At 40.1% G+C, this 23,666-nt stretch overlaps 1 protein-coding gene across 3 annotated transcripts in view; it reads left to right on the top strand.

Annotated features, from left to right (window-relative positions):
• The window catches only part of mideasb (mitotic deacetylase associated SANT domain protein b), a 34,012-nt gene extending 11,074 nt beyond the window's left edge, over positions 1-22,938 (top strand). For all 3 annotated transcript variants that reach the window (XM_079691806.1, XM_079691808.1, XM_079691807.1), the window contains exons 4-13: positions 962-1,301; positions 1,990-2,056; positions 5,634-5,776; positions 7,598-7,701; positions 11,094-11,169; positions 12,071-12,159; positions 12,827-12,970; positions 14,908-15,027; positions 17,682-17,890; positions 19,730-22,938. In XM_079691806.1, coding sequence (XP_079547932.1) covers positions 962-1,301; positions 1,990-2,056; positions 5,634-5,776; positions 7,598-7,701; positions 11,094-11,169; positions 12,071-12,159; positions 12,827-12,970; positions 14,908-15,027; positions 17,682-17,890; positions 19,730-19,949 — 1,512 coding nt within the window. In that variant the 3' untranslated portion in view covers positions 19,950-22,938. The remainder of the gene's footprint in view (positions 1-961; positions 1,302-1,989; positions 2,057-5,633; positions 5,777-7,597; positions 7,702-11,093; positions 11,170-12,070; positions 12,160-12,826; positions 12,971-14,907; positions 15,028-17,681; positions 17,891-19,729) is intronic.
• The last annotated feature ends 728 nt before the right edge of the window (positions 22,939-23,666 follow it).

The raw sequence follows: 23,666 nt of genomic DNA, 5'->3' as shown, positions 1-23,666 counted from the left end.
ACTTTGAAAATGTATCATCCCATGAAGCGCTTTACGATATAGTTAACATGTCAAATGAATATTAAATTCAATTGTGGGACTTCTTGGACCTTTAGTACTGAACAAACAATGAAAAATACATAACAAATATGAAGAAAACCGATTATGGAATATCTTTTATAACACCCGCCATCAGGTGTGCCGCGTGAATAGCTCTTCTTGTCAATGCAAACAGACCGTTATAGCACCGTTATAATTAATGTTAAACCTGAGATTTGACTAGAGAACAAATACATAATAGAATAAAGGTCATGAGATCTCGGCATTGCACAAACAAACAAATCTCATCTTTAAAATCAACATTTGCCTTCACTGGTGAGGGAAAACAAATCCCATCACAGTTCATTTGTGGGACTTACCTTTCTAGTATTGAACAAACAATGAAAAATACATAAAATATGAAGAAAAACGATTATGCAATCTAATTTATAACACCCGCCATCACGGGCCACAGACTCACTTTTCAAATTAAATAAAACATTTTTTTTTTTAAAGTATCGAAACCGGATCTAATTTCGGTACGGTATACCGTAGCCACCAGTAACCGGTATTTCTGTAATACCGGATACCGGTATGCATCCCTTGGAGGGAGACTCCCCTGTGCACATTTGGTGCCCCGCTCAAACACTGGAGAACTGCGCAAAATCAGCTGATCACAACATTCACGCTCTGTGGTCCCGAAGTACTCCACTAGCACCCCCACACCCCCCCGTCGGCCTTTGCGACACAGAGGGCTTCAGGCTCCATCACATAACTTTGCGTGGGACCGGAAGTTGGAGTAGCAAACGCTGACTCCTGGTACTGAGTACATCTGAGTACCTCATTGAGAAAGTTATGTGCACCCCTGTCTATAGTAGCATTGCATGTAAAAGAAAGTGCACTGCGATGAATCTAACTGAAACTATAATTGTTTCCTCTCCAGAATGGAAGAAGTGAAGGAGAGCGGGACGACGACGGCAAAAAGTCTAAACGGCGTCCCCGGCCTGAGCCTCTTTTCATCCCTCCGCCTAAACCTGGTTTATTCATCGCCCCTCCCATGTACTCCAGCATGACACCCTACCAGAGCCACCTGCGCTCCCCAGTCCGCCTCGCTGAAAACCCCTTCTCCATCCCCCCCTACACCCCCCCGCCCATCCTCAGCCCTGTCCGAGAGGGCTCCGGCCTCTACTTCTCCACCTTCCTGTCGTCGGCTGCAGCCAGCGCCCAGGGCCTACCGCCTCCTATCACCCCCAAGTCTGCAACACGCAGCCTGTTGCGCTCCAGTGAGTAAAACAAATAAAGAAAAATACCTGTCTGAATTATCCACGGGGGCATCTTAACTGTGGCATCTTTTTGAAAGTTAAGATAATAACTTGCAGGGTATTAACAATTATCAAGGAGTTCAAATGACACTTCATTACCAGCTGCATTGTCTCTTGTGACTCACTTATACTCGGGAACGTAGGCAATCTGAACATTTCAATCAAAAACACAATACAGAGAGGTGAATGTAAATATGTAAAAACAAATAGTTTACAAAATGTGGTTTTGAAAGTTAAGATGATAACTTGCAGGGTATTAACAGTGCATGTGAACCTCTTGAACCAAATAAGACCGTCAGTATATCAGCCTGGTTACTCCTTAAAAGTAAACACAGATACTGATAGCTTGGACGTTTATGAAAATTAGAGCAATAAGGACAGGGGGAGCTTTAAGGACACTGAGGATACATTTAGTTTAACCCTTTAAATATCAGTTGGGGAATCTTTTTTGGACTCCCTTTAGAGTTGCATCTGGCAAACATTTCGACTGATGTGTGTACTTTTAAAAAAATTGATTAAGTAAGTCACTTTATAAATATTAAAATGATGCCTGACGGATTTCTGTATTTGATATTCTTGTCTTTTTAACTATTGTTCTGTACATCTACTTCCATATCACTGAGTGCATGTTGTGTTGCCTCTCTAACAGACAGCTGTGACATCACACCACCCGTTCTGTCGGCTATCGGAGAGGCCACTCCAGTCAGCATAGAGCCGTGAGTATTTCCCTCTCAACTTCCACACATTATCTTCTTCCATTGTAGAAAGGTTTTGGGCTTTAGGGGGGGGGGGATGTTGTTTCTCATTTCCAGATAGTTTGATGGGCAGAGCATGCATTACCATAGCTCGAGTAGAAGCTCCGCAATCAATTAATGACATTATAACACTGGGATGAAAAATGAAATGTCTTGAAAGCGAACATAGATTTCTTGAAATGCTAAACCCATCTTTTAAGGCGTTCCTCCTCCCTACCGCTGATACCACTGGAATCTTTTGCCCTGTCATCCACTGCTAGCATTAGCGCCAGCCTTCGCCTTCTTATCTAACCATGCAGTCTAATGTCTCAATAAAAGTACATCCTGTGATAACAGTCAGATAACAGTCAGCAAGGTAAGTGTATTTATATAGCACATTTCAACACAAGGCAATTCAAAGTGCTTTACAAAAATGAAAGACATTAATAGCATTTAAGAAACACATTATGAAATGATATCTAAAAACACATTTAAAAGCAAAGATACATGAATCACAGTTACAGTGCAGAGTGAGATACACACATCTGAACGAACCCCCCTTTGGACAATTATAGTCTGACCCCATGGTACCTTTTTAGTTTTCGCCGAAACTATTCCTTTTTTTTATTTTTAAATGCAGATAGTTAAGTTTACCTTGTCTTTCTAGGAATTTTATTGGTATCCTCCGTGAACCAGGGTCTTGAAACCAAAACGAATTCCTGTACCCCATGGTACCTTTTTAGTTTTCGCCCAAACTATTCCTCTTTTCTTTAAATGCACATTAGTTAAGTTGAAGTTGTCTTTTCTAGGACTTTTTTGGTGTCCTCCACGAACCAGGGTCTTGAAACCAAAACGGCACACGTAGGGGACTTTAACCACCTATGAGGGGACTTGGACCCCAATAATGACACCTTTGGGGGGACTTTACAAAAATGAAAGACATTAAGAAAATGGCATTAAAAAGCAAAGATAATAAAAGTTACAGTGCAGTTTAAGATTTGAATCGTTCAATTAAAAGCAGCAGCAAAAAGAAAAGTCTTCAGTTTGGATTTAAAAGTAGTCAGAGTTGCAGCGGACCTGCAGGTTTCTGGGAGTTTGTTCCAGATATTTGGAGCATAATAACTTCTCCATGTTTAGTTCTGACTCTGGGGACAGAAAGCTGACCCCGTCCCTGAAGACCTGAGAGATCTGGATGGTTCATCATTTAGCAGGAGGTCAGAAATATATTTTGGGCCTAAACCATTCAAAGCTTTAAAAACCAGCAGCAATATTTTGAAATCAATTATTTGACACACAGGAAGCGAGTGTAAAGACTTCAGAACAGGAGTGATGTGATCCACTCTCTTAGTGTCAGTGAGGACTTTAAAAAACCTTTTTAAGCTAATGACACACTAAAGAGACCTGCGATCTTTAACTTACATGCACAGAGACAATAGTTCTGGTTATATTTAAGTTATATATCACATTGTTTTTTTTATGAATCAAGATTATAGATGTTCCCCTTTGTTACCATAGAATAATAATTTAAAAAAAAGAAATGCAAAATGGTTAAGAATTGAGCAATATGAAAGATAAATAAAAGCATATACACAACAACAGTTAAAAAAGTTCAAACTTAATAACATTAAGCTGACATTTTAACTAATTTGTCAGATGTCAGCAGTAACGGTGTTGATGATGAGTAAAAGATAAGGGTTTAGCTAATGCCCATGTAAGTCAATCTGGTACCTTCCTGAGTAGGAAATTAACAATAACTGTCCAAATGTGTTTTGCAGACACACATTTAATAACTGAATTTGGTTTGTGTTCATCTCGATAACAAATATACTGCTTCACGATAAAAGCCACCATGCGATTCACATTTGGGACACTTTTAATGTGAAGCAGCAGCAGCAGCAGTAGGATACTCTGTTTGTGTTAGCGGTGACTTTAGGCCATTATCAAAGAGTTCAAATTACACTTCATTCCCAGCTGCATTGTCTCCTGTGACTCCCTCATACTCGTGTAGGTAGGCAATCTGAAAATTACAATTAAAAACTACAATACAGAGGTGAATGTAAATAATTAGATAGTTTATAAAATGTGGTTTTAAAGTTGTAAAGATAATAACTTGCAGGGTATGAACAATGCATTTGAACTACTTGGACCAAAAAAGACCGTCAGTATATCAGCCGGGTTACTCCTTAAACGTAAACACAGACACCGATAGCTTGGACGTTTGTGGAAATTAGAGCAATAAAGACAGCTTTAAGGGGGCTACATTTAGTTTAACCCTTTACATATCAGTCGGGGGGATCTTTTCTGGACTCACTTTAGAGTTGCATCAACAGTGAGGAGCAGTTTATGGGGGTTCATTGTGCAAGCTGTCCCCCGACTGGTGCCAGCTGCTCAGCAGTTAGTCAGGGACGAGCCAGCGAGGCAGCCCATAAATCATGCCTTCAGCTGGGCCCGCTGTAATCCAAAACACACGAGAGCCATCTCAGTTCAACCTTTAGCAGCCCACCTTCCCTGGGGGAGGCTGCCAGAATACACACACACACACACACACACACACACACACACACACACACACACACACACACACACACACACACACACACACACACACACACACACACACACACACACACACACACACACTCAGCTGGAAATACCGCAGGCCTACTGGAAAAGCAGGGGAGGGTTGGGGCATGCTAGAACAGGATTGTGTGTTAATGCAACACAGCAGGATTTTCACAACTGTAGCATTGAGGTATCGGGTTTCAGTGGAAGCCTATAGAGAGTGCATGCATATGTGGGATGATTAGTCATTCTCCCTATTTGAGGATGACCTTTGTCCCACACCAGGTTGAGGATCCATGGACTATCAGATCAGTGAATCAAGAAGTGCACACACAATTTGAAAAGGATTTGCATATTATGCGTTATGCTGAGAGGGCAAAAGAGGAGCGCTGTAACAAGCTGGAATTCAAAACAGTGCAAGGGTTTCGGTGCTCACAGCCTCAACAATCCTGCGGTGACTATTTAAAGATCAGAGCAGGTAGAAAAGCCAAGAATTCAAAATGTGAGCTTAGAAATCAAACCAGAGGAAATCTGGTATTGTTATGTGATATTTAACTGTGAACAAATACCACTTCACAACAAAGGAAGGCACTTGATGAATTTTGCAAAGGGGGGTTCGTTTAAGATGAAACACTTGAAATAACTAAAGGATCAGTTAAAAAAGAAAGTAGGAAGAAATTGAGGTCGAAGAAAACTATTTCTGCTAAAAAGTTAGCAATGATTGAGAGTCGGACCTAAACATTTCAGATGTGTGTATCTCACACTGCACTGTCACTTTTAGTCATGTACCTTTTGTTATTCATGTTTGATTATCTTTGCTTTTTAAATGAGTGTTTTTAAATGTCCTGTTATAATATGTTTCTTAATGTCTTTCATGTTTGTAAAGCACTTTGAATTGCCTTGTGTTGAAAGGTGCTATACTATATATAAATACACTTGCCGTGCCAAAGATCCCATTTAAGCCCTTGTCGCTCTCACACTGATGTTCTGTTCCCAGACGGATAAATATTGGGTCGCGGTACCAGGCCGAGGTGCCGGAGCTGAGGCAGCGGTTGGCGGTGGAGCGGGATCACCATCGAGCGGATCAACTCTGGACTCCGCTGACTGAGCTGGAGGAAAAGCCTGACTTCACGCAGAGAGGTATGAAATGACTAAGGGACAGTTAAACACCTGAACTTTTGAAAGAACATCCATAACATTCATCTGTTCGCAACTCATATGTATCAATATTCCAATTACTTGTATATAGACCAGGGGTGTCAAACTCAAGGCCTGTGGGCCAAATCCGGCCCGCGACTTCATTTTATGTGGCCCGCAAGAGCTTGCAAAGAATATAATATGTTTATTATACAGTTACATGTTACTTTACAGAAGCACGTTGCTCATAAACTACATGTCCTACAATGCATCTCGAATATGCCTTTTTTTTTCTCTGAATTTGACTTTTTTTCTATAAAAAATAAACTTTTTTTTTCAAAATGTGACTTCTTTTTTTGATTTTGACTTTCTTTTTTTTCAGAAATTGGCTTTTCTCTTTAAGTCATTTTGTGACATTCTTACTGAAATGACTTGCAATTATTTGCCCTAGACTTCTGCTTTCAGATGTAGTTAACTATGAAGTTACTACCCTATCTCATAACAATCCAATGTAATATAATACATTATTTTATATTATAAAAAAATGTATATATGTATTTTTATGTAGTCTTATATATAAAATTGGCCCTTTGAGTGCAACCATGATGCTAATGTGGCCCGAGAGGAAATTGAGTTTGACACCCCTGATATCGACTATTGTGCTGCACTGTTGGAGGGGCCTGTGACCTAAGATGTTCATTGTCATAACTACACTGTAGCTATGTACACATGACAATAAAAGCCTTGAATCTTGAATACATTTTTTTGCAAATACAGTTTCACATTTGTAACATGAGCATTTATCTTTTCTTTATTAAAGATCCCCACTTGAAAGACAAAACAATAAAACATCTCATTCTTAACAATCCAAAATATAAACAAACCAAACGATTAATATTGGTAGATAGCTTTAGCAGGATCTTGTGAAATCTTTTTTTGACATTATTTACTGAGAAGCTGATGATCTGTTCCAACAGTTCATTTATTTAAGACCTTTTCTGTATGTGAAATAATCAGTAAAAGACTTCCTTAAAACTCGAGTCATTTCCTTAATGTGAAATACAGAAGTAACTTTCTGTGCTTTCAATAATTCATCATTACATTTTAAAAACTGCAAATGATTTCTTAGTTTTTTTTAATTTTCATTAAGACACTTAAAGGTGTGGTAGGTAAGTTTGAGAAACCGGCTCGAGATACACTTTTTGTTATATTCCATGGAATGCTCTTAACATCCCGATAGCAATGAATATCTGAAGTGCTTTGACAAAAAATCCATAAAATAATATCCTCTGTGGAAGCTGTGGTACTGTAAAAAGCACGACCAATCATCTGAGCCGGCCCGGCTAAAGTAACTGGATGGCCTACCTGCCTGTCAGCCTTCAATCTGTGCACAAACTTATCTCGTGCCCTCATTGGTCATGTGTGTGTTGGAGGAGGGGCTCTGTAAGGAAGTCTGAGATTTTTTTCGCCTGTGTACTTTCAAATTCTAGTGCCCTCGAGCTGGTTTCTCCATTCTTACCTACCCCACCTTTTAAGTTTTTAAGACATGCGTGCAATTTAAACCCTCCAGGTAAATGCTGCAATTAAATATGATTTGAAAAAAAGACGTAATTGCCGCTGTGGGTTGGTTTTGTTTTTGACACAACAGAACTGCTGAGCCTGCATGATTAACAGCAGAGAAACACAATAAAACCACACTCACAATAATGTTTATAACAATTATCCTCCCACATCAAGTTTTTTTTCTCTCACCACAGTGTGCAAAAATAATAACAACTCTCTTGCTCACATTCTCTCTCTCTTTCTCTCTCTCTGTGTTCACAGTGCAAGACCTCATGCACCTGGCCTGCACCAGTGTTCTGTGTGGAGGAGGCACCAACCAGGAGCTAGCCCACCATTGTCTGTACGAGTGCAAAGGGGACATAATGGTGAGCACAACAGAACAATCCATACTGACTGACAGGGAAGGGACCTCTGTGATTAATGGAAACATCACTGGTCGGTCTGGTTCTAACATACATGTCATGCACACCAACCTGTTTACCCTTATAGATTGTGTGACACGTAGAAAATGACTCACCATTTTTTTTTTTAAACTCAAGAGCTTTTAAAAAGTTTTTTCTCTCTGTGATTTTGCTTCAACAGTCATTTCTGAAGAACAGTTTCAGTCATTTGGCTTTTGTCCTTAAGAGAAATATCTATATTTTGATATTTTTGGTTTAACCGCCTCACTGGTTTAGGTGAGAAGGTAAAAAAAAAAGTAATGTGACATACTTTGGTGCACCAATCAGGCATCAGCAATATTCTTTTTTTTTTTTTATGTCAAATCTGAATCTGAAAGGTCTTCATATGTACTGTTTCAGAATAAGACTACTTGTCCGGGGTTTTTAGGGAAGGCTTTTTGTAGTCATAGACAATAGTGGGTTTATTTAAGTCATACATGATTTTGGAATTTAATCATTACTAATCAGATGCATGTAAACACAGAGTTTACACTACTGATTGTGTTGCAGTACATGTGTCATGTCCTTTGACTTCCTGCACCACATTTTCCACCGAGCTGCTTTCTCTCTTATGTGTTCATGAAGCGATTGAAAGTTTCATCTAAACCGTCAATGATTTCTGAACGGAAGTGAGTGATCTGCAGACTCTGTGGTGGCCTGAGGTGACTGAGAAAGTGAAACTGTTTGTTTATTTAGCCAGAGGTGTGGTGAGATGGCATTGTGAAGAGCAGAACGGATGCATCTCTGTTTGAGTGCTTACTTTTAATCATTACCATATCAAGGCTAGAACTTTTTTGCAATTCCATTCATAGTTTTACAAATATATCCACATTCTCAAAGCTTTTTTCATTATGATAAAAAGCTTACCAAATGTTTTTGGTTTAGGTACCTTGAAAGTAAATTAATTTGACCCTTACAAAGCTGCAATAACCTAGTTCCAGCTTCTCAAATCTGCTTTTGGTCCTATGTGTAATAATAAACTAAATATCTTTGGGACTGTCAGACATAACAAGACCTTGGCAGATGTCTCTCTATTCTTTAGGATACCGTGATCTTTCATATTTTATTTCCAAAAGCTAAAATTGTTAATCAAAAAATAACCTCAAAGTCAGTCTTTCAGTTTGTGTGTACAGGCAGAGTTATTGAAATGATGTTTCCAACAATCCCAAATACAATTATACAATATACAGATATGTATCAAATATGTATATCCTATATATACACAATCAACAGACACATTTACACATATGCACACATTAAGATACAAAAACACAACAATGAATATATACAAAATAACAGTCACTTCAATATCAATGTCTTTGGGAATGTACATTAGTGCAAGATTGTCCATAGAATGTGCATTTATTGCAAGATTGTCCATAGCAGCGTTACAAAAAAAGTGTCTGGTGCTGGATTTGAGTGTCTGAGTGTGCATGGGGAGTTACTGTATAGTCCAGTGAGGGCAGGGGGGGGGAGAGAGGGGGGAGAGAGTTCAGCCTCCTGACAGCCTAGTGTAAAAAACTGTCCTTTAGTCGGGGCCTGCATTAATTCAACAACAATAAATTGTTAGATGACTTTGGATTTCACAGTGTTGTAGCCACGTTCCTCCTCGTTCTCTCCTGAGATATTTACAAAAACAGAAAGCACTCAACAAGATGAGGTGAAATGTTTTAATCTTTTTGAGATGCGGTTATTTTTATTGTATTTGATCGCATGCACATATTTATTTGTCATTTAAAGCAAAACCAGACAAACAAAAAGTCTGAAATGCGTCTGAGGAAGGGTGAAAAAAGTCCTTCTGGGTTTTCACCAGCTTGCCCTGACTCATAGTGTCACCGAGGCTTCTGATTGGTCAGTCGGACGCTCCACCTTTGCTGCAGCAGTGATGCTTCCTGTGTCTCTCACCTTTTGCCTCGCTGTCAGACCTCTAATCACATCGGGGCGTGAGCAGCCCGCAGTGCAGATCTGCTCCGTCCATCCTTGACCTCTGGACGAATCGGCTATTTAAAGCACGCTGCCCTGCTCAAATAAAACACACCGCAGGATAATATATCTGCTGCACCACAGAACACATCCAACAATATAAAGCCAACACCGTGCTCCGCTCTGTTTGTGGGAATGAGGCCAAACAGCGGTCAAACGCCATGAGACAAAACATGAAGTGTTTCCTGCTCACACCTCTCCTATTGAATATCCAACAGTCATGTATATTATTACAAAGAATTAGATTAATGCTATGATCATTTAAATTTCATTTATTTGACCAGCTTGAATCGAATAATGGTAATAATAATGGGGGTGACTACATTATTTTAATAGATGATGATCAAATAGTTAATCATTGGCAAGCCAGTTATTTACTTGAGTAACCAATCGTATGCTCGGTGTCTAAATCTAAAGATAATTCATTTATTATAACGTTAAGGCAAGACAAAGAAGCACATTCTCAAATCAATAATGCATGGGATAATGGCTGATTTAAATGTATGTTGATTAATCATTTAAATAATTTACCTTTTTAATAACAAACAAACACTTTTACAATATGGTAAAAACATGTTTAGTTATCTATTGAATTTTAGCTTTCTAAATACGAGGTTTAAAAACAAAAATGTTATTGGGACCTTTCTGTTGCATGTCAGAAACCCCTTACCCCCATTTCAAAAATAAATAACATATAATTAGTCCATAGAAATTTTTTCGTTTTTCTATTCAATGACAATAAATTACAGTGGATCCAAAAAATGAATTATTTGACGCTGAACCAGAGAGAAATACTCACTTCACATGGAAAACACATTTTGTGCATTACTTTGTCCAAACAGTAACTTTACCGGTGATCCTGAATCAATACTTTAGAGCTGTCAGCGCTTCGTGGTCGTACTGGAGGAGATTTCAGGCCCCTAGCGACCAGCACTGGTCCAATGTTGTCAAGGAAACTACGCGCGTTAGGGGGGGGGGGGGGTTGTCAAAGCGCCCACTCTCTGCAGCAGTCCGGCTCCAACTGCCGTCTTCAGCATTCATGCATAGTCAAGACTTCTCAAGGAGCACGAGTTTTGTTTCCAACACCAGAGAGAGTATTATGACATAATGCATTCACCTGATTCATAGAGAAACATGGAGAGTGGTTATCTCGCTCTCCCGCTGGTCCTCTGTTTGTCTCTGTGTGTTTTTACAGGTTAATAAAGCACAATTTGAGTGCCTAATAGAGCCAGACTCCGCTCACTTGGCAGCAGTGACCTAAAGGCTCACTGTTGTGCAGCTAATGTGTGTTTACTGTCAAGCATTTGTAAAGTGTTTGTTTGTTTGTTTCTCAGGCCGCTCTGTCGCTGCTGATGCTGAGGAATCCAGTTTTCCCCAAGTCTCATTATCTGGCCCACTACCACTACTCAGGTACATCTTATACAACATATTGTTCTGTGTGTCCATATAGAGTTTAAACTTCTATCTTTCAACCTGCAATAGTACATTGTGTTCAAACAAATTCCTGCTTTTCGGTTTTAGGGAGTTGCTGTTTCCATTTTTGCGTTATCTGACAAACCCCAGCAAGCATTTGTGGTCACTTGAAAATGCTGATTTCAGTGAAAAAGGAACTTTGTGTTTTGGTTTGTCATCATGGGGGTGTCAACAAAGAGAATCCTCTCCTATTTCTTTACCACCAACTAAAACTTGAGTCGTTCTAAGGCCTGGCCTCAAAGCAGCTGCAGCAGTGAGAGTGTTCGGGCTGCGGTGGGTATGTGGGGGTGGGGGGGGGGGGGGGGGGCGACGACTGTGGAGGATTGTCAGGGTCAACGGGAGGAGGGGAGGAGGGGCTTTACAGCATGTGGTTAATCCCAAGCAGAAGACAGGGAAGCCATTGTTTACCAAGAGACTTGACTCGGTGTGTGTGCGCTTGTGTGTTTAAGGGTGGGGGGTGGTTTTGAACTTGTCAGACTCAGCACACATTCTGATTATTGTCTGGAAGGAGAGACTTATGTATTGGACTGTTTATTTCTGTGTCTTAGTTTCTCTTATGTACATTGCCTTGTGTTGTATTATGCTGCAACACAAACATATATCTGTCTGTCTGTCTGTCTATCGGTCTGTCTGTCTGTCTGTCTGTCTGTCTGTCTGTCTGTCTGTCTGTCTATCTATCTATCTATCTATCTATCTATCTATCTATCTATCTATCTATCTATCTATCTATCTATCTATCTATCTATCTATCTATCTATCTATCTATCTATCTATCTATACTTGCTGAGTGTTTTTCAACGTCTGCATCCCTGTCTCCTTTTTAAATGTCTCTCTGCAGGATCAGACAGCTGGACTGCCGCTGAGAGACGCCAGTTCAACAAAGGCATCGCTGCATACAAGAAGGACTTCTTCATGGTGCAGAAACAGGTAGGATGTGGTTTAAAACACAAGAGGGTGAATAAATAAAAACTCTTCCTTCTCGTCCAGGCCACACAGTAGCATAGCTGTGGGCTGATAACAGCGTGCACAATATTTCCCCTGACAGTGGGTGGGCAGGGAGAGGAAATGCAGTCACTATGGAACAATGTTTCCTTCTTGTTTGAATATTTGCCGTGTCACAGTTGATCAGTGTTTTTCCACAAGACTGGAATACTGTTGCATTTTCTTGTCCTCGCCCCTGCAGTGATCAACAGGGAGGACACGTAGAGTTTCAATGATAATTGGCAAAACCACAAGATTAAAGGATTAGAACATTGTATTTATTCATTTTAATCGTGATTATGTCGTTTTTTTCATCCTGTCTGCAATGAAACTTCTTAAGAACAAATCATTTTTTATTATATTAGGTACAGATGGGCATCTATTCTTCAGGGTTAAATACACACAGCAGTGAAAACAATGCAAAATGTAAACACAGACAATGCATAAAAATGCTCGATCCAGAACAGCTAAGGACTGTTTTTAAGTACTTTCAAAATGCCCTAGCAAAAAGACCTAGTGTGCAGAGTGCTGTCACTCACAGAGCCATTTTCTTACAAACCAGGAAATTGAAATTCCATTTAAAAAGAAGGGAATGTGTGTGTGTGGTTTACAGGTCATCACTAAGTCAGTGGCGCAGTGTGTGGAGTTTTACTACACCTACAAGAAGCACGTGAAGATCGGCCGCGGCGGGATGCTGATCTACGGAGAGCTGGAGCCTCTGGAGAGCAAGACCACCGAGGAGGAGACGGACCACAAGGTCAGTGACATGTTCAATATCTGTTCTGCACTCACAGGAGTGTTGTTGCTGATGTATCTATAAGTCAATACATCATTTAGGGGACCAAGACCCTGACATTAAGCAAAACAAACCGTCTGTTAGCATGGCTGGATTATGAGACGTTCACAGACAATCACAAACATGCTAAATGTCCCACCTGGGGGGGATACTACGAAGCCGGATTTTTGCTTAGCCGGCTAACTTCAGGGAAAACTCTGGCTTTCCGGTCCTACGAAGCTGGTTCTCTTTTTAGTAGGCTAGATCTCCATGGTAACTGATGCTGTGCGGCTAACCTGGTCGGGACCAGGTTAGGTTGCAGGCTAAGAGCTCAACTCAGTGAAAGCACTGCCTGCTGACCAATCAGAGCTCAGTGTGCGGAGTTTAAAGTGATCAAGTCATATTACAGGAGAAAGGAAATACAGAAAAGCTGCCGTTGCAGGAAAGACGGACGGCAAAAATCACCGACTGTGTGAACGTGAACATTAATAGAATATCACCTCCCATCTTCAGAGCAATCTGACTATTATAACATTAGCGTTAAGAAATCTTACTTAAATATCTGCCACAACATAAGTAACCGGATCAGAGTAACAATAAGTACAGTCCGCTGCATATCACATCATAATGTATCATATATCTCCTTATCTGAGTCCGCTGAGCCGTATCTGGCCGTGCAACACTCACAGTGTCACATACTGTATGCAGAAGTATTATTTTAAGCAACACATTAAGTTGATGAAACACTCGAGACAAATGTAATTAAAGTCAGATCGTGTCTTAGACGGGGCAGTGATATCATAAACCTGTTAATGTACTCATTCAAACACTTTTTCTGTTTCCAGCTGTATTCACCTTGTAGGCTTTGATCCTGGATACAGTGTTTAAGTCATGGATGTTTAAAGTTTAACTTCTTCATATGTCTAATATTAAAGTTGACTTTTCATTCAGGAAGTATGACGCTGCGCTGTCAGTACGCTTCTCCATGTTTGTGATTGGTCAAATGTTCCAGATACCACCCCTCTCATGTGAACGCGCACCTAACTAGATAGGACACGGCTGGCTTGAGCGATCCACTTGATAACCCGCGTCGTAGTACCGTTTAGCGAGAGCTCGTATGTTTTGGATTAGACCAACCGGCTAACTCAAACAAATCCAGGTTAGGTTGAACCAGCTTCGTAGTACAGGCCTCTGCTCTTCTTAATAGGAGCATGACACACAGACCTTCTAGCTGTTTAGCTTGTTTTTGTTGTTGTGTTGTGATGCTTTGTAGTGGTTAGCATCCCTCTGTGGTCTTTGTCTCTAGTCGGTCACAGTGGGGGGCTTTGGTAGTCACTTATTGCCTCTTCGGAGTCAATTTGGGTCTTTTTGTAGTAGTTTTACGACCACGTGGTTTGTGTCTCTGTGTCATTGTGTAACTGTAACAGTTATGCTTCCTTGTTGTTTTGCAGCGATTCATGCATGCATCTGTGCTGCAGAAAGAACTACAGCACTCAAAATAAAGATTTTTAATTATTTGACTGAAAGCAGAACAGCTTAGAAGCATGCAAAAAGTGGTTCAGGGGAATTGTCTAAAGTAAGCACGGACTAATGCACCACTCTGGTCAGAAATAAACAGATTGACTGCAGGGTAATCTGATCAAACAGGAAACTGCAAAGTTGTCTTTAGAGGTGGAACTGCAGAGTGTCGATTCAGAAATAAACCAGCTCAGAGTATTTTCAATCACCAGTCGCATCTAAAATGAACTATGCAGCTATGTGACCATACTGTCCTCAGCTTTGATACAGATGTATTTTATCCACGGAAACATTGCAAGTACAGATTTGGTGGTTGTTTTGGCATCCAGTAACGTAGAAGAACAATTTCAAGAGAATCAATGTCTCCTTGTCTTACTACGTGTTTTTCTCTTGACCAATAGGGCTCTCAGAGGTTGGAGCCACAGAGGGAGGAGGACAGCAGGAAGTGGGAAGGGTCAGCTGACAGGAAACAGGATGTCGGCCCCATCAGGGCGCCACACACACTGCAGCCTGCTGACAATGTGAGTGTGAAATGAAGGATGTGTTCTGCATGGGAAGGGAAATAAGTGAATAAGGTCAACAGTGAACATGAGTCTTTTACTTTGAAGGGAAAGTAGCGAGGATATGATTTCATTTTGTAAATCCAAACTTCCATTTTGTATTTCTTTGTTGATTTTGTCTGTGTTTGCGACATCGTTAAATGGTCATGCTTTCAAGGTTAAGACGAGGCTTGACTTGAACACAGTCCTTGGAAAATCTTTTCAACATAATCTGGACTTTCATCTACTCCACAAATATTTTAAACTTTGAATTGAAACTATCCCGTGTGGTAAAATAAACAAGGATCAATATGCTGTGGGTAAAAACAAATGATTTAAACTTAATTGTTTTGCAACTGCATTTATAGTAATCATTTATGCATGAAGGCTTCAGGTGTCTGGAATTTCTTTTTTTAAGGTGAAATTGCTTTCAGAGTTTTACTCTTTTAAAAGCTTTGCAAACTGTGTTCTTGTATTGACAGATAAGGAAGTGACTTTAAGTTTGTCTCTATATATTATTAATACAGTAATGAGATGTACTTGTCTCCATGTTTGTGTATTGATCCATATTTGAAATGACACACATAAATGCCTTCATACCAGTCATGTTGGGAAAGTGAGAGTGTGAGAACAACATGGTCCTCACACTTGAAGCCTTTTCTCTCGTTAAACATGAAATACTGTCTGTTTGTCAGCTAAAGCTTCAAGTTACCTACGCACACAAACTCTCCTGTAAGGCTCTTGAAAGCAACTGTAAGCATTTCTGTCACTTTTAGCATCTTCAAACTCTTAAATAATATATACAAAAAAAGTTTGGATCGGCAGTCTGACAGATTATTTAGGTCCTGCTCTGTTTCTGTAGCAAAGATTGAAGTAAACACATTAAACCTTAGCGTGAACATTTAGGGGGACTGACTTGCTAGCCAAGATCCTACATGACAAATAACCCATAATGCAACACTCTTTAGGAGCCAGTAGACGCCGTTTTTAAAATAAATATCTGATGTTATGAGTAGGTAGATTTGACGTCATCTGAACAGGACATCCCACGCTCACTGCTTGATAGCGCGCAAAGGTCTGTTTACGCCGGTTGCTAAACAACATCGTTATGGGGAAATGCAAGTTTGAGTCCAAATGGTTGGAAGATAAGGAGGAAGGACAATCAATACTGTATGTGCTTGTGTCGCCAATGTAACCGGTTAAAACTCGAAGTGGCGATGAGGTCTTAAAATGTATGGAAAGGGTCTTAAAAAAGGTCTTAAAAGGTTTTACATTTGACTTCAGGATTCCTGCATACACCCTGATAAACCACAGAAGTAGGTCAGCCCTCCCGAGAGATTACTCACATTGTTTTGTGTGTCAACCTACATTACCATACTGTGTGTTGTCTCTTAATTATGCAAAACATATAATTACCTCAAAGCCTTGAAAGTACTTTGATCAACTGTCTTTGTTCTTTATGATTATTTGTTTGTTTCCACGCACAGACACACTCACACGTACATATTCTCAGTTATACATGAATACACGGTAGTCTGTACAGGAGAGGAAGGAAGCCTCAGTTTCTTTTCGCTTAAGACTTTGACACATTTGTCCTTTTGAACTCTTCCTGGCCTGTCCTGGTGGCTGCGTGCTGGAAGTGGCGCCCCCTGCTGGATGTTTTAGAGCACTAACTTGGCTGCTGTTGCTTCTGTATTGTGTAACCCCATTATGTCCGTCAGCAAACAATGACTCGACAGGAATCCTTTTATTCATGTTATTTGCATTAGAGTGGTTTACATACAAAGTTTCTGATGACAGACAATGTATCATTTTTCTTAAGCTGAATAAGTAACACATTTTAACCCTGGAATTTACTGAGTTGTTAACTTGCAATAAGATTTCCTTTTTTGTATTTTAAGATTTTTTAAGTTGTATGTTTCAATGTGCAAATGAGGCCGTAATTTCTAATTTGCAACTTTTTCTAGAGCAGAAATCTAAACCTTGGGTAATTATTATAATAATAATAATAATAATAATAATAATAATAATAATAATAATAATAGTTCAAGCAATAATATTGTAAATGAGGCTTTGAATAATAAATAAAAAACAGACCCCTCATTAAAAACATTCAGAATATATTGAGGAATCTAACTGGAAAGTTCCGTAATGTCATCGCTACTGGAGTTTTTCATTTTGAAAGCTACCCAAGATGTAAACACAAAAAATATACAAATAAATAAAAAACGGATAATCGTCAAATTCATTGAATATGAACGTGTTTTACATCTACGTTTACTAAAATGTTATTTAAAAATACAAAAGAGGCATTATCTTTGGGTAACTTCAGGTTTAGTAAACGTCTACAGACACAAATAGACAACGTCTGTAAAACAAACACCTAAATGTTTATTCTGGATGTTTTCATTCTCTACTTTGAAAGAAGACATGTTACGGAAGCAAAACAGGCCCTCAAAAATGTACCTTTCCATGTAAATCAAAGTTTTTGCCTGTAGTGTTTTTCTCATTGTTTCAAGTGGCCTTTTGTAGCACTATCCTACATTAAAGTAGCTCTTTCTTTAGGCTCAGTATTCTCCTTCTGCCTACATGATAGCTACCCCTCCTCTGACCTCTCTCTCCTTTTCTGCGTGCAGCCTGGCACCGTCCTCATCATGAAGGCCTCGGAGGACGTGGGGAGGGAGCAGCCGCTGTCCCGGGTCGGGGTCCCCCCCCCCCCTCAGCCGCCGCCCCCCCCAGCCTCCAAAATCCGCTACGACACCAACGCACGTAAAACCAGCCCCCCCGCAGCCAACAAAGCCTCAGCTGTCCCGGAGGGAGAGTTCCCCTGCAAGAAATGTGGCAGGTGAGAGATCAGAAATATCCCATCAGTCACTGCTGTTTGCATGGCTCTGTTTACTTATGCAAAGCCGACAGCAGCAGTTACATAAGTGTCCTTTAGACTGAACTCGCTATATTTTAAATACTACATTTCGCCCACTTGGAATATGTATTGGTGAACAGAGGTTGAAGTCTCACAGTGAAAGAATCAAGACCTCCTGCCTTGCTTTGATTAAATACCAGCCCGTCCTCTGGCAACATTGCTCCTGTTATTGCAACCTGTGTCCTAGCAACAGAAACACCGAGCAGATCTGGCACATCGCGCCTCTCTTCCATGAAACTCTGCCCACTGACCGGCCTAGAGCTCCTCTCACCCTTTAAATACTCACACTGCCCTACGTGTGCTCATTATGGATAAGCCATCCATTCAGGGTCTGATAATGTTTGTTTACTGGAAATCCAATAAGGCTTATTAGCCATTTTACAGCCATTGTAATCCATCGCTGCACATGTCATGCCCCTGCAGACCCACTGCCGTGTCACATGCTGCGGTGCTGATTACTCTGAGCTTTGTGAACCCTTTCGTTATGTAGAGAGACCACGAGGGGAAATAACTCTTAGGGTCGGGTGATATCAAAATCCCACTGTCGACGATACCAAAAATAATTATATACGAAATGATCGTCCAAGATAAAGCTGAAAGAGGGACACGCGTCGAGACAAAAATAAACAAAGGTAAATAAACTGACTTTTAAAGAATCCTCTTTTGGTGCAGAGCAAACTGACTTTATAATAATAATAATAATAATAATGAGAATCAAAGTCAAGTTAACTGCATTAATACAATTAATTAATCTAATTAAAAAAGGATTTAAGCGTTTCAACTTAATACCTTGTTATGTTATGCTGGTGCATCGTTAGAAATGTTGAAATAGGCACTATTGTTCTCCATCTAAGAAATCATTAAACTGATAAAAAGTGTTTTGAAAAGGGGATTGGACCGTTCTAAATGTGGGGAAACACTTCTTGCTCGCTCACAGTGATCATTGATTAATTCTAAATGTCCAAGCTTTAAAATCTCTCATCATTGATGCAGCCTGTGGAAGAACAGAGCAGAGATGTTGTTACTTTATAACTCAAGAGTGGAGCTCCTTCTTCTGGGGGGGGGGGAGAAGACAACAGTGTTAATTTCGGCAGCTGTTTTTGATTTAGTCTTTAGACGAAAATGGTTATTAGTTTTAGTCACATTTTAGTCATTCCTATCCTTCGTACTTTTAGTTTACTTTTAGTCGACGAAAACTCAAATCGTTTTAGTCAACTTTTAGTCGATGACAAATTACATTTTAGTCAACTTTTAGTCAAAATGTGTCTCAATACTCTCTGAACGCTCCGTCCCCGGCAGATCTCTGTGTCCGCTGCAGCATGTCTGTTAGGCCCCGCCCCCGCACACAGAGAGACACAGGGAGATCGCTCTTCTGGAGTGAAGAGAGCGGAAATAATGATATTGTAAGTTAGAAAACGTAAGATGCATTTTGACAGACAAGACGGACACTTGGGGGAAAATATCCTGCATTTTGAATGTCCGATAGTCCACCATTAACACCTTAGTCCCGTCTCGTCAACGAAAACTAAATATACATTTCGTCATAGTTTTCGTTATCAAGAATCTATTTTTAGCTCGTCATCGTCTCGTCTTAGTCTTGTAAAAAAAAAAGTCGTTGACGAAAATTTTCCGTCATAGTTTTCGTTGACGAAATTAACACTGGAAAACAAAGAGCCACGACTTCTCCAGCTCGATGACCTGCAATGTTGCGCAATACGTAAGAAGGGCTTCGGCAATAAGCTCTTCTCTGTCTTCCTGTAGGGTTTTCTTTAAGGTGAAGAGCCGCAGCGCCCACATGAAGAGCCACGCCGAGCAGGAGAAGAAGGCGGCCGCGCTGCGACAGAAGGAGGCCGAGGAGCGGGCGGCGAGCGAGGCGGCCGCTGCGTTCGCCGCCCGGCAGAACGGGGCGCGGCAGGGGGGGGACAGCACCAACGACGAGTCGTCGGGCGAGGAGGACAAGGACGATAAGGACTGGAAGTAAGACTGACTGAAGCGAGGCTTTACTCTCTGGGACGGGAGAAGGATTTAAAAAGGAGAAACCCCTCCTGTGTATATGTCGTGGGACAAGAAGACTTCCGTTGCTTAGCACATTCAGGGACAGATTTACTCCCATGTGAGTGAGTGTGTGTGTGTGTGTGTGTGTGTGTGTGAGAATGAGTGTGTATGAACTTTCCAAAACGCCCCCCCCCCCCCCCCCCCCCCCCCCTTTACTCTGCTTGAAAAGCTTTTCAAGAGTTACCTCTCTTGGTCACAGGGCTCGTTCAAATCAAAGCCATGCCGCCTCGCCAGGCCTTTCCTCAGCACTTCGAGTCTCGCTCGACGGACAAGGAACTTTTTGATTTTCTTTCTCGATGAGCCGCAGTACGCGCTTGCTTAGGCTGCATCCCATCTGGATGACGTTTTTTTTTTAAGTCTGACAGCTGGGGGGTGAACGGAGAGTCCTGCTGTTGGACAGACGGACGGATGGCATGTGCAAACTGCAAACTGTTGCCTTTGTTTGGCTGCTCCTCTGCACTAAAGGCTGCCAAAGCTTTCTCAGACGCATGATGTGCACCAAATGTGTCTGTGAGCGTCCTTCGTTTGGGCTTCAGTTCTTTGTACCCTCAGCCCACGTCTCTTTTTATAGTTCCCAGTGTGTTCCTCACTGTTAATGCCTTGGATGTTTGGATGCTTTTTACCCTGAAATGACAATCAATTTTACACTGTTTTTTTTTTTTTATAAATATCCACACAGGTAAACGTTACTTTTTCTGCCTGTGTTGCTATATATGCTTATTTTTGTTGGTTTTGTGAATATTCTTGTTGATTATTAATATTATTATATCATCCTGGTTTTTGGCTGCAATTTAAGTGAGCGCTTTTCCGTACTTGTCTATACCTTATTTTTCCTTTCTTTTTTTATTTAAACAAAAAACAAACAAAAATAATGCTATTCGCTGCCTGTTTATAACTGTGAGATTTTTTTTTTTTGGAAGCCAGAAATGAAGAAAAGGCAGAAACGTATGTGCAATAGAACAAGTTGACCCCCTGAGCGTCAAAAAGCCCCCCCCCCCCAGCTCATGCTTTCTGTGGACGCCTGGCTGTCAGCACTGTAACTGATAGGAGGGCTGACTCTCTCTGTAAACCGCAGGTCTCTATAGGTACACACGACGAGTGGGGAAGACAACCAACAACACAAACTAATTCAAGACATGTAGGAAACAAATATCAGTATTTATGAGTTTCTTACTACTTAGCTAGAGGAAATTACTTCCTCGCACAAAGGCATTCTTCACTTCAACCAAACTTAAGTCATATTTTGACAGTTCAAACAAGAGGTTTTGATAGCAGATAATTTTGTGGGAGTCGATATCTGCCTCTTAAAAGCAGAGAACATATTGTCATCAAAGAACGGGCATACAGAGAGGACGTATTGTTTACTGTAAAACAACTTAACTCATATTTTTAATGTCAACAAAAAGACATTTGCTTTGCTTTCTAGAACCAGATATCAGTATCTGCTCCCTTCTTACACATTTCAGCTAAAGTTCCCTTTATTACGCATATCGTTAAAATATTTTTTATAAATAATTTTCTACAAGGGATTTAAAGGAGCAGATGTTTACTGTTAACATAACTTAACTTTACAGGAGGTTTTGAATGCTTAAGACATGTTACTATCTTTTTAAAACCAGATGTCAGCAGCAGTCGGTTCTCTACTTCCCACAAACTGTGAATATGCCAGTAAATTATAACTGTCATCAACAAACCTGCATTACGAGAGGCAGAAGCATTATTTTCTGCTAACCAAACGTAACTAGAATTTTGCAGGTTTTAAGAGGGGATTTCGAATGTTGTTATGAAAGTTATATTTTCAGACAAAAAATACTTATTTGCTCATATTTGGTGCCTTTAAATTGAAACTTGTTTTGCTGGATTTTGGAGACTGTATTCTCCCCTTTGTCTCAAACTGTGTTAAGATGGTTGTGACACTAACACGCTCTGATGAAACCATGACTATGTGGGTCAGCAGTTGACCTAAGGGCAGCATGACACAGCTTATGCAAGCATTTGGAAATGTTGAGTTATAATATATATATATATATATATATATTGCAAATATGACTTTTAAAGGAAGATAGTGGCTGAATACTGAAAATAACTAAAATATTTCCATGTCTATCCCTACGTGTGTATCTATGGTTGACTTTATTTCTGTTTACCTTGTCGCTGATGGCAGGCACTAAATTGGTCTGTGGAAACGGCGTGTTTTGATCCGTCTATCTCTATATATCTCAACGTTAAGCTCTTCAGCCCGGAGCTAGCTTCTGTTGCCATCGCAACAAATGGGTTAAAGGGTTATTTTCCTTTAAAGGACAAACCACAGTGGGGAAGTTGCGGCGAAATAAAGCTCCGGTTATCATTAACTCCACAACTCAGACCTGGGTCTATGCACAGACTGTGCGTGTGTATGTGTGTGTTTGGATGTACTGTTAAGTGTGTGTGAGAGGTTCAAATGTTAAACTGTACGCCGTTCTATGAAAAAAAAGGTTTGAAAGACTGTTCACATGTTTGGTATGTTAATTTATATTTCCTTTTTCTTTCGGGCTTTTCTTGAGGTTCCTCGTGAGGGGGAAGTTGTTGTGAAAACGTTTTTAAGCTGCAGAATTATGGATGAAATTCGAGGCCGTCGACACAAAACACACAGCTGTAAAAATGTCCTACTTTCATCCACTTAGTTAAGGGAATTTTAAGAGGAGAAAAAGGTTTATTTAGCTAAAGATTAGAAAAATATATATGAATGAAATTCTATGTTTGCATACTTTCTATGCTATTTTCATATATGGGGTTCACACTAATGATGAAAAACGGAAAGGAATCTCAAGTGCTTTTTACTACAGTGTAACTTATTTGTTTCGATTTGATTTTTACCACCTGTGTTTTTAGTAATGATTTACAAAGCACTGTATATTAAAGTTTTAAAATATTCACTCAGACTTTTGAATGTGTCTTTTTTTATTATTATTATTATCTAATGGTGCAATTCAGATAAACGGCACAAGAGGGCAGCAGAGTCTCAGCAGTTAAAGGACTGAAGTACCAGCAAAGAGCAGAGGGGGGCGCTGGTGTGACTTTCAAAGCTAAAGCTATGTTTGCTTAGTGCAAACTTCACCTTTTGGTGGACATTTAGTGGTTTCATTGGTTAAAGGTGGCAAGTCAAATGTATTTATGTAGCACAAAATCACACAACTGTCTCAGGGGTCTTTTAAAATCTGAAAACATACAGAGACTCTTTGTCACCGTGCTTCTGATGCCTAGTGTAATGTTACATTCACAACGCTATGTGGCAGTTGTGTACTAAACACGGTCTACTCTTACAAAGGTTATGCATCTGTTTAGTTACCTTTCATTTCCTTTATTTATTAGATTTAAACACATTAATGAACATTTCTATTAGTGTTGCAGTGTTAGCCAGCTAGATTTCTTTGTCATCCTTTTATGTCTGTATCTACAGCATATTGGGCCCAGTATAAAGATCACTAACACTGTTCTATATAACATTTTAAGTTGAAATCCCCCCGTCATGTTGGCTTTACTCAATATATGGAAGTGAGGTGGAGAAAAGCCTACAGATATTAAACATTTGCTATTATTGACAAAAAGGAGACATTTGAAACCGGTTAGGATGTAGTGTAGATCTGACCATGGAGATACAATT

The sequence above is a fragment of the Notothenia rossii genome, assembly GCF_949606895.1.
Source record: "Notothenia rossii genome assembly, chromosome: 7".
In the NCBI taxonomy this organism is placed as follows: Eukaryota; Metazoa; Chordata; class Actinopteri; order Perciformes; family Nototheniidae; genus Notothenia; species Notothenia rossii.
Note: the sequence above shows the minus strand (reverse complement) of the source record. Positions and strands in the feature narration are given on the sequence as shown.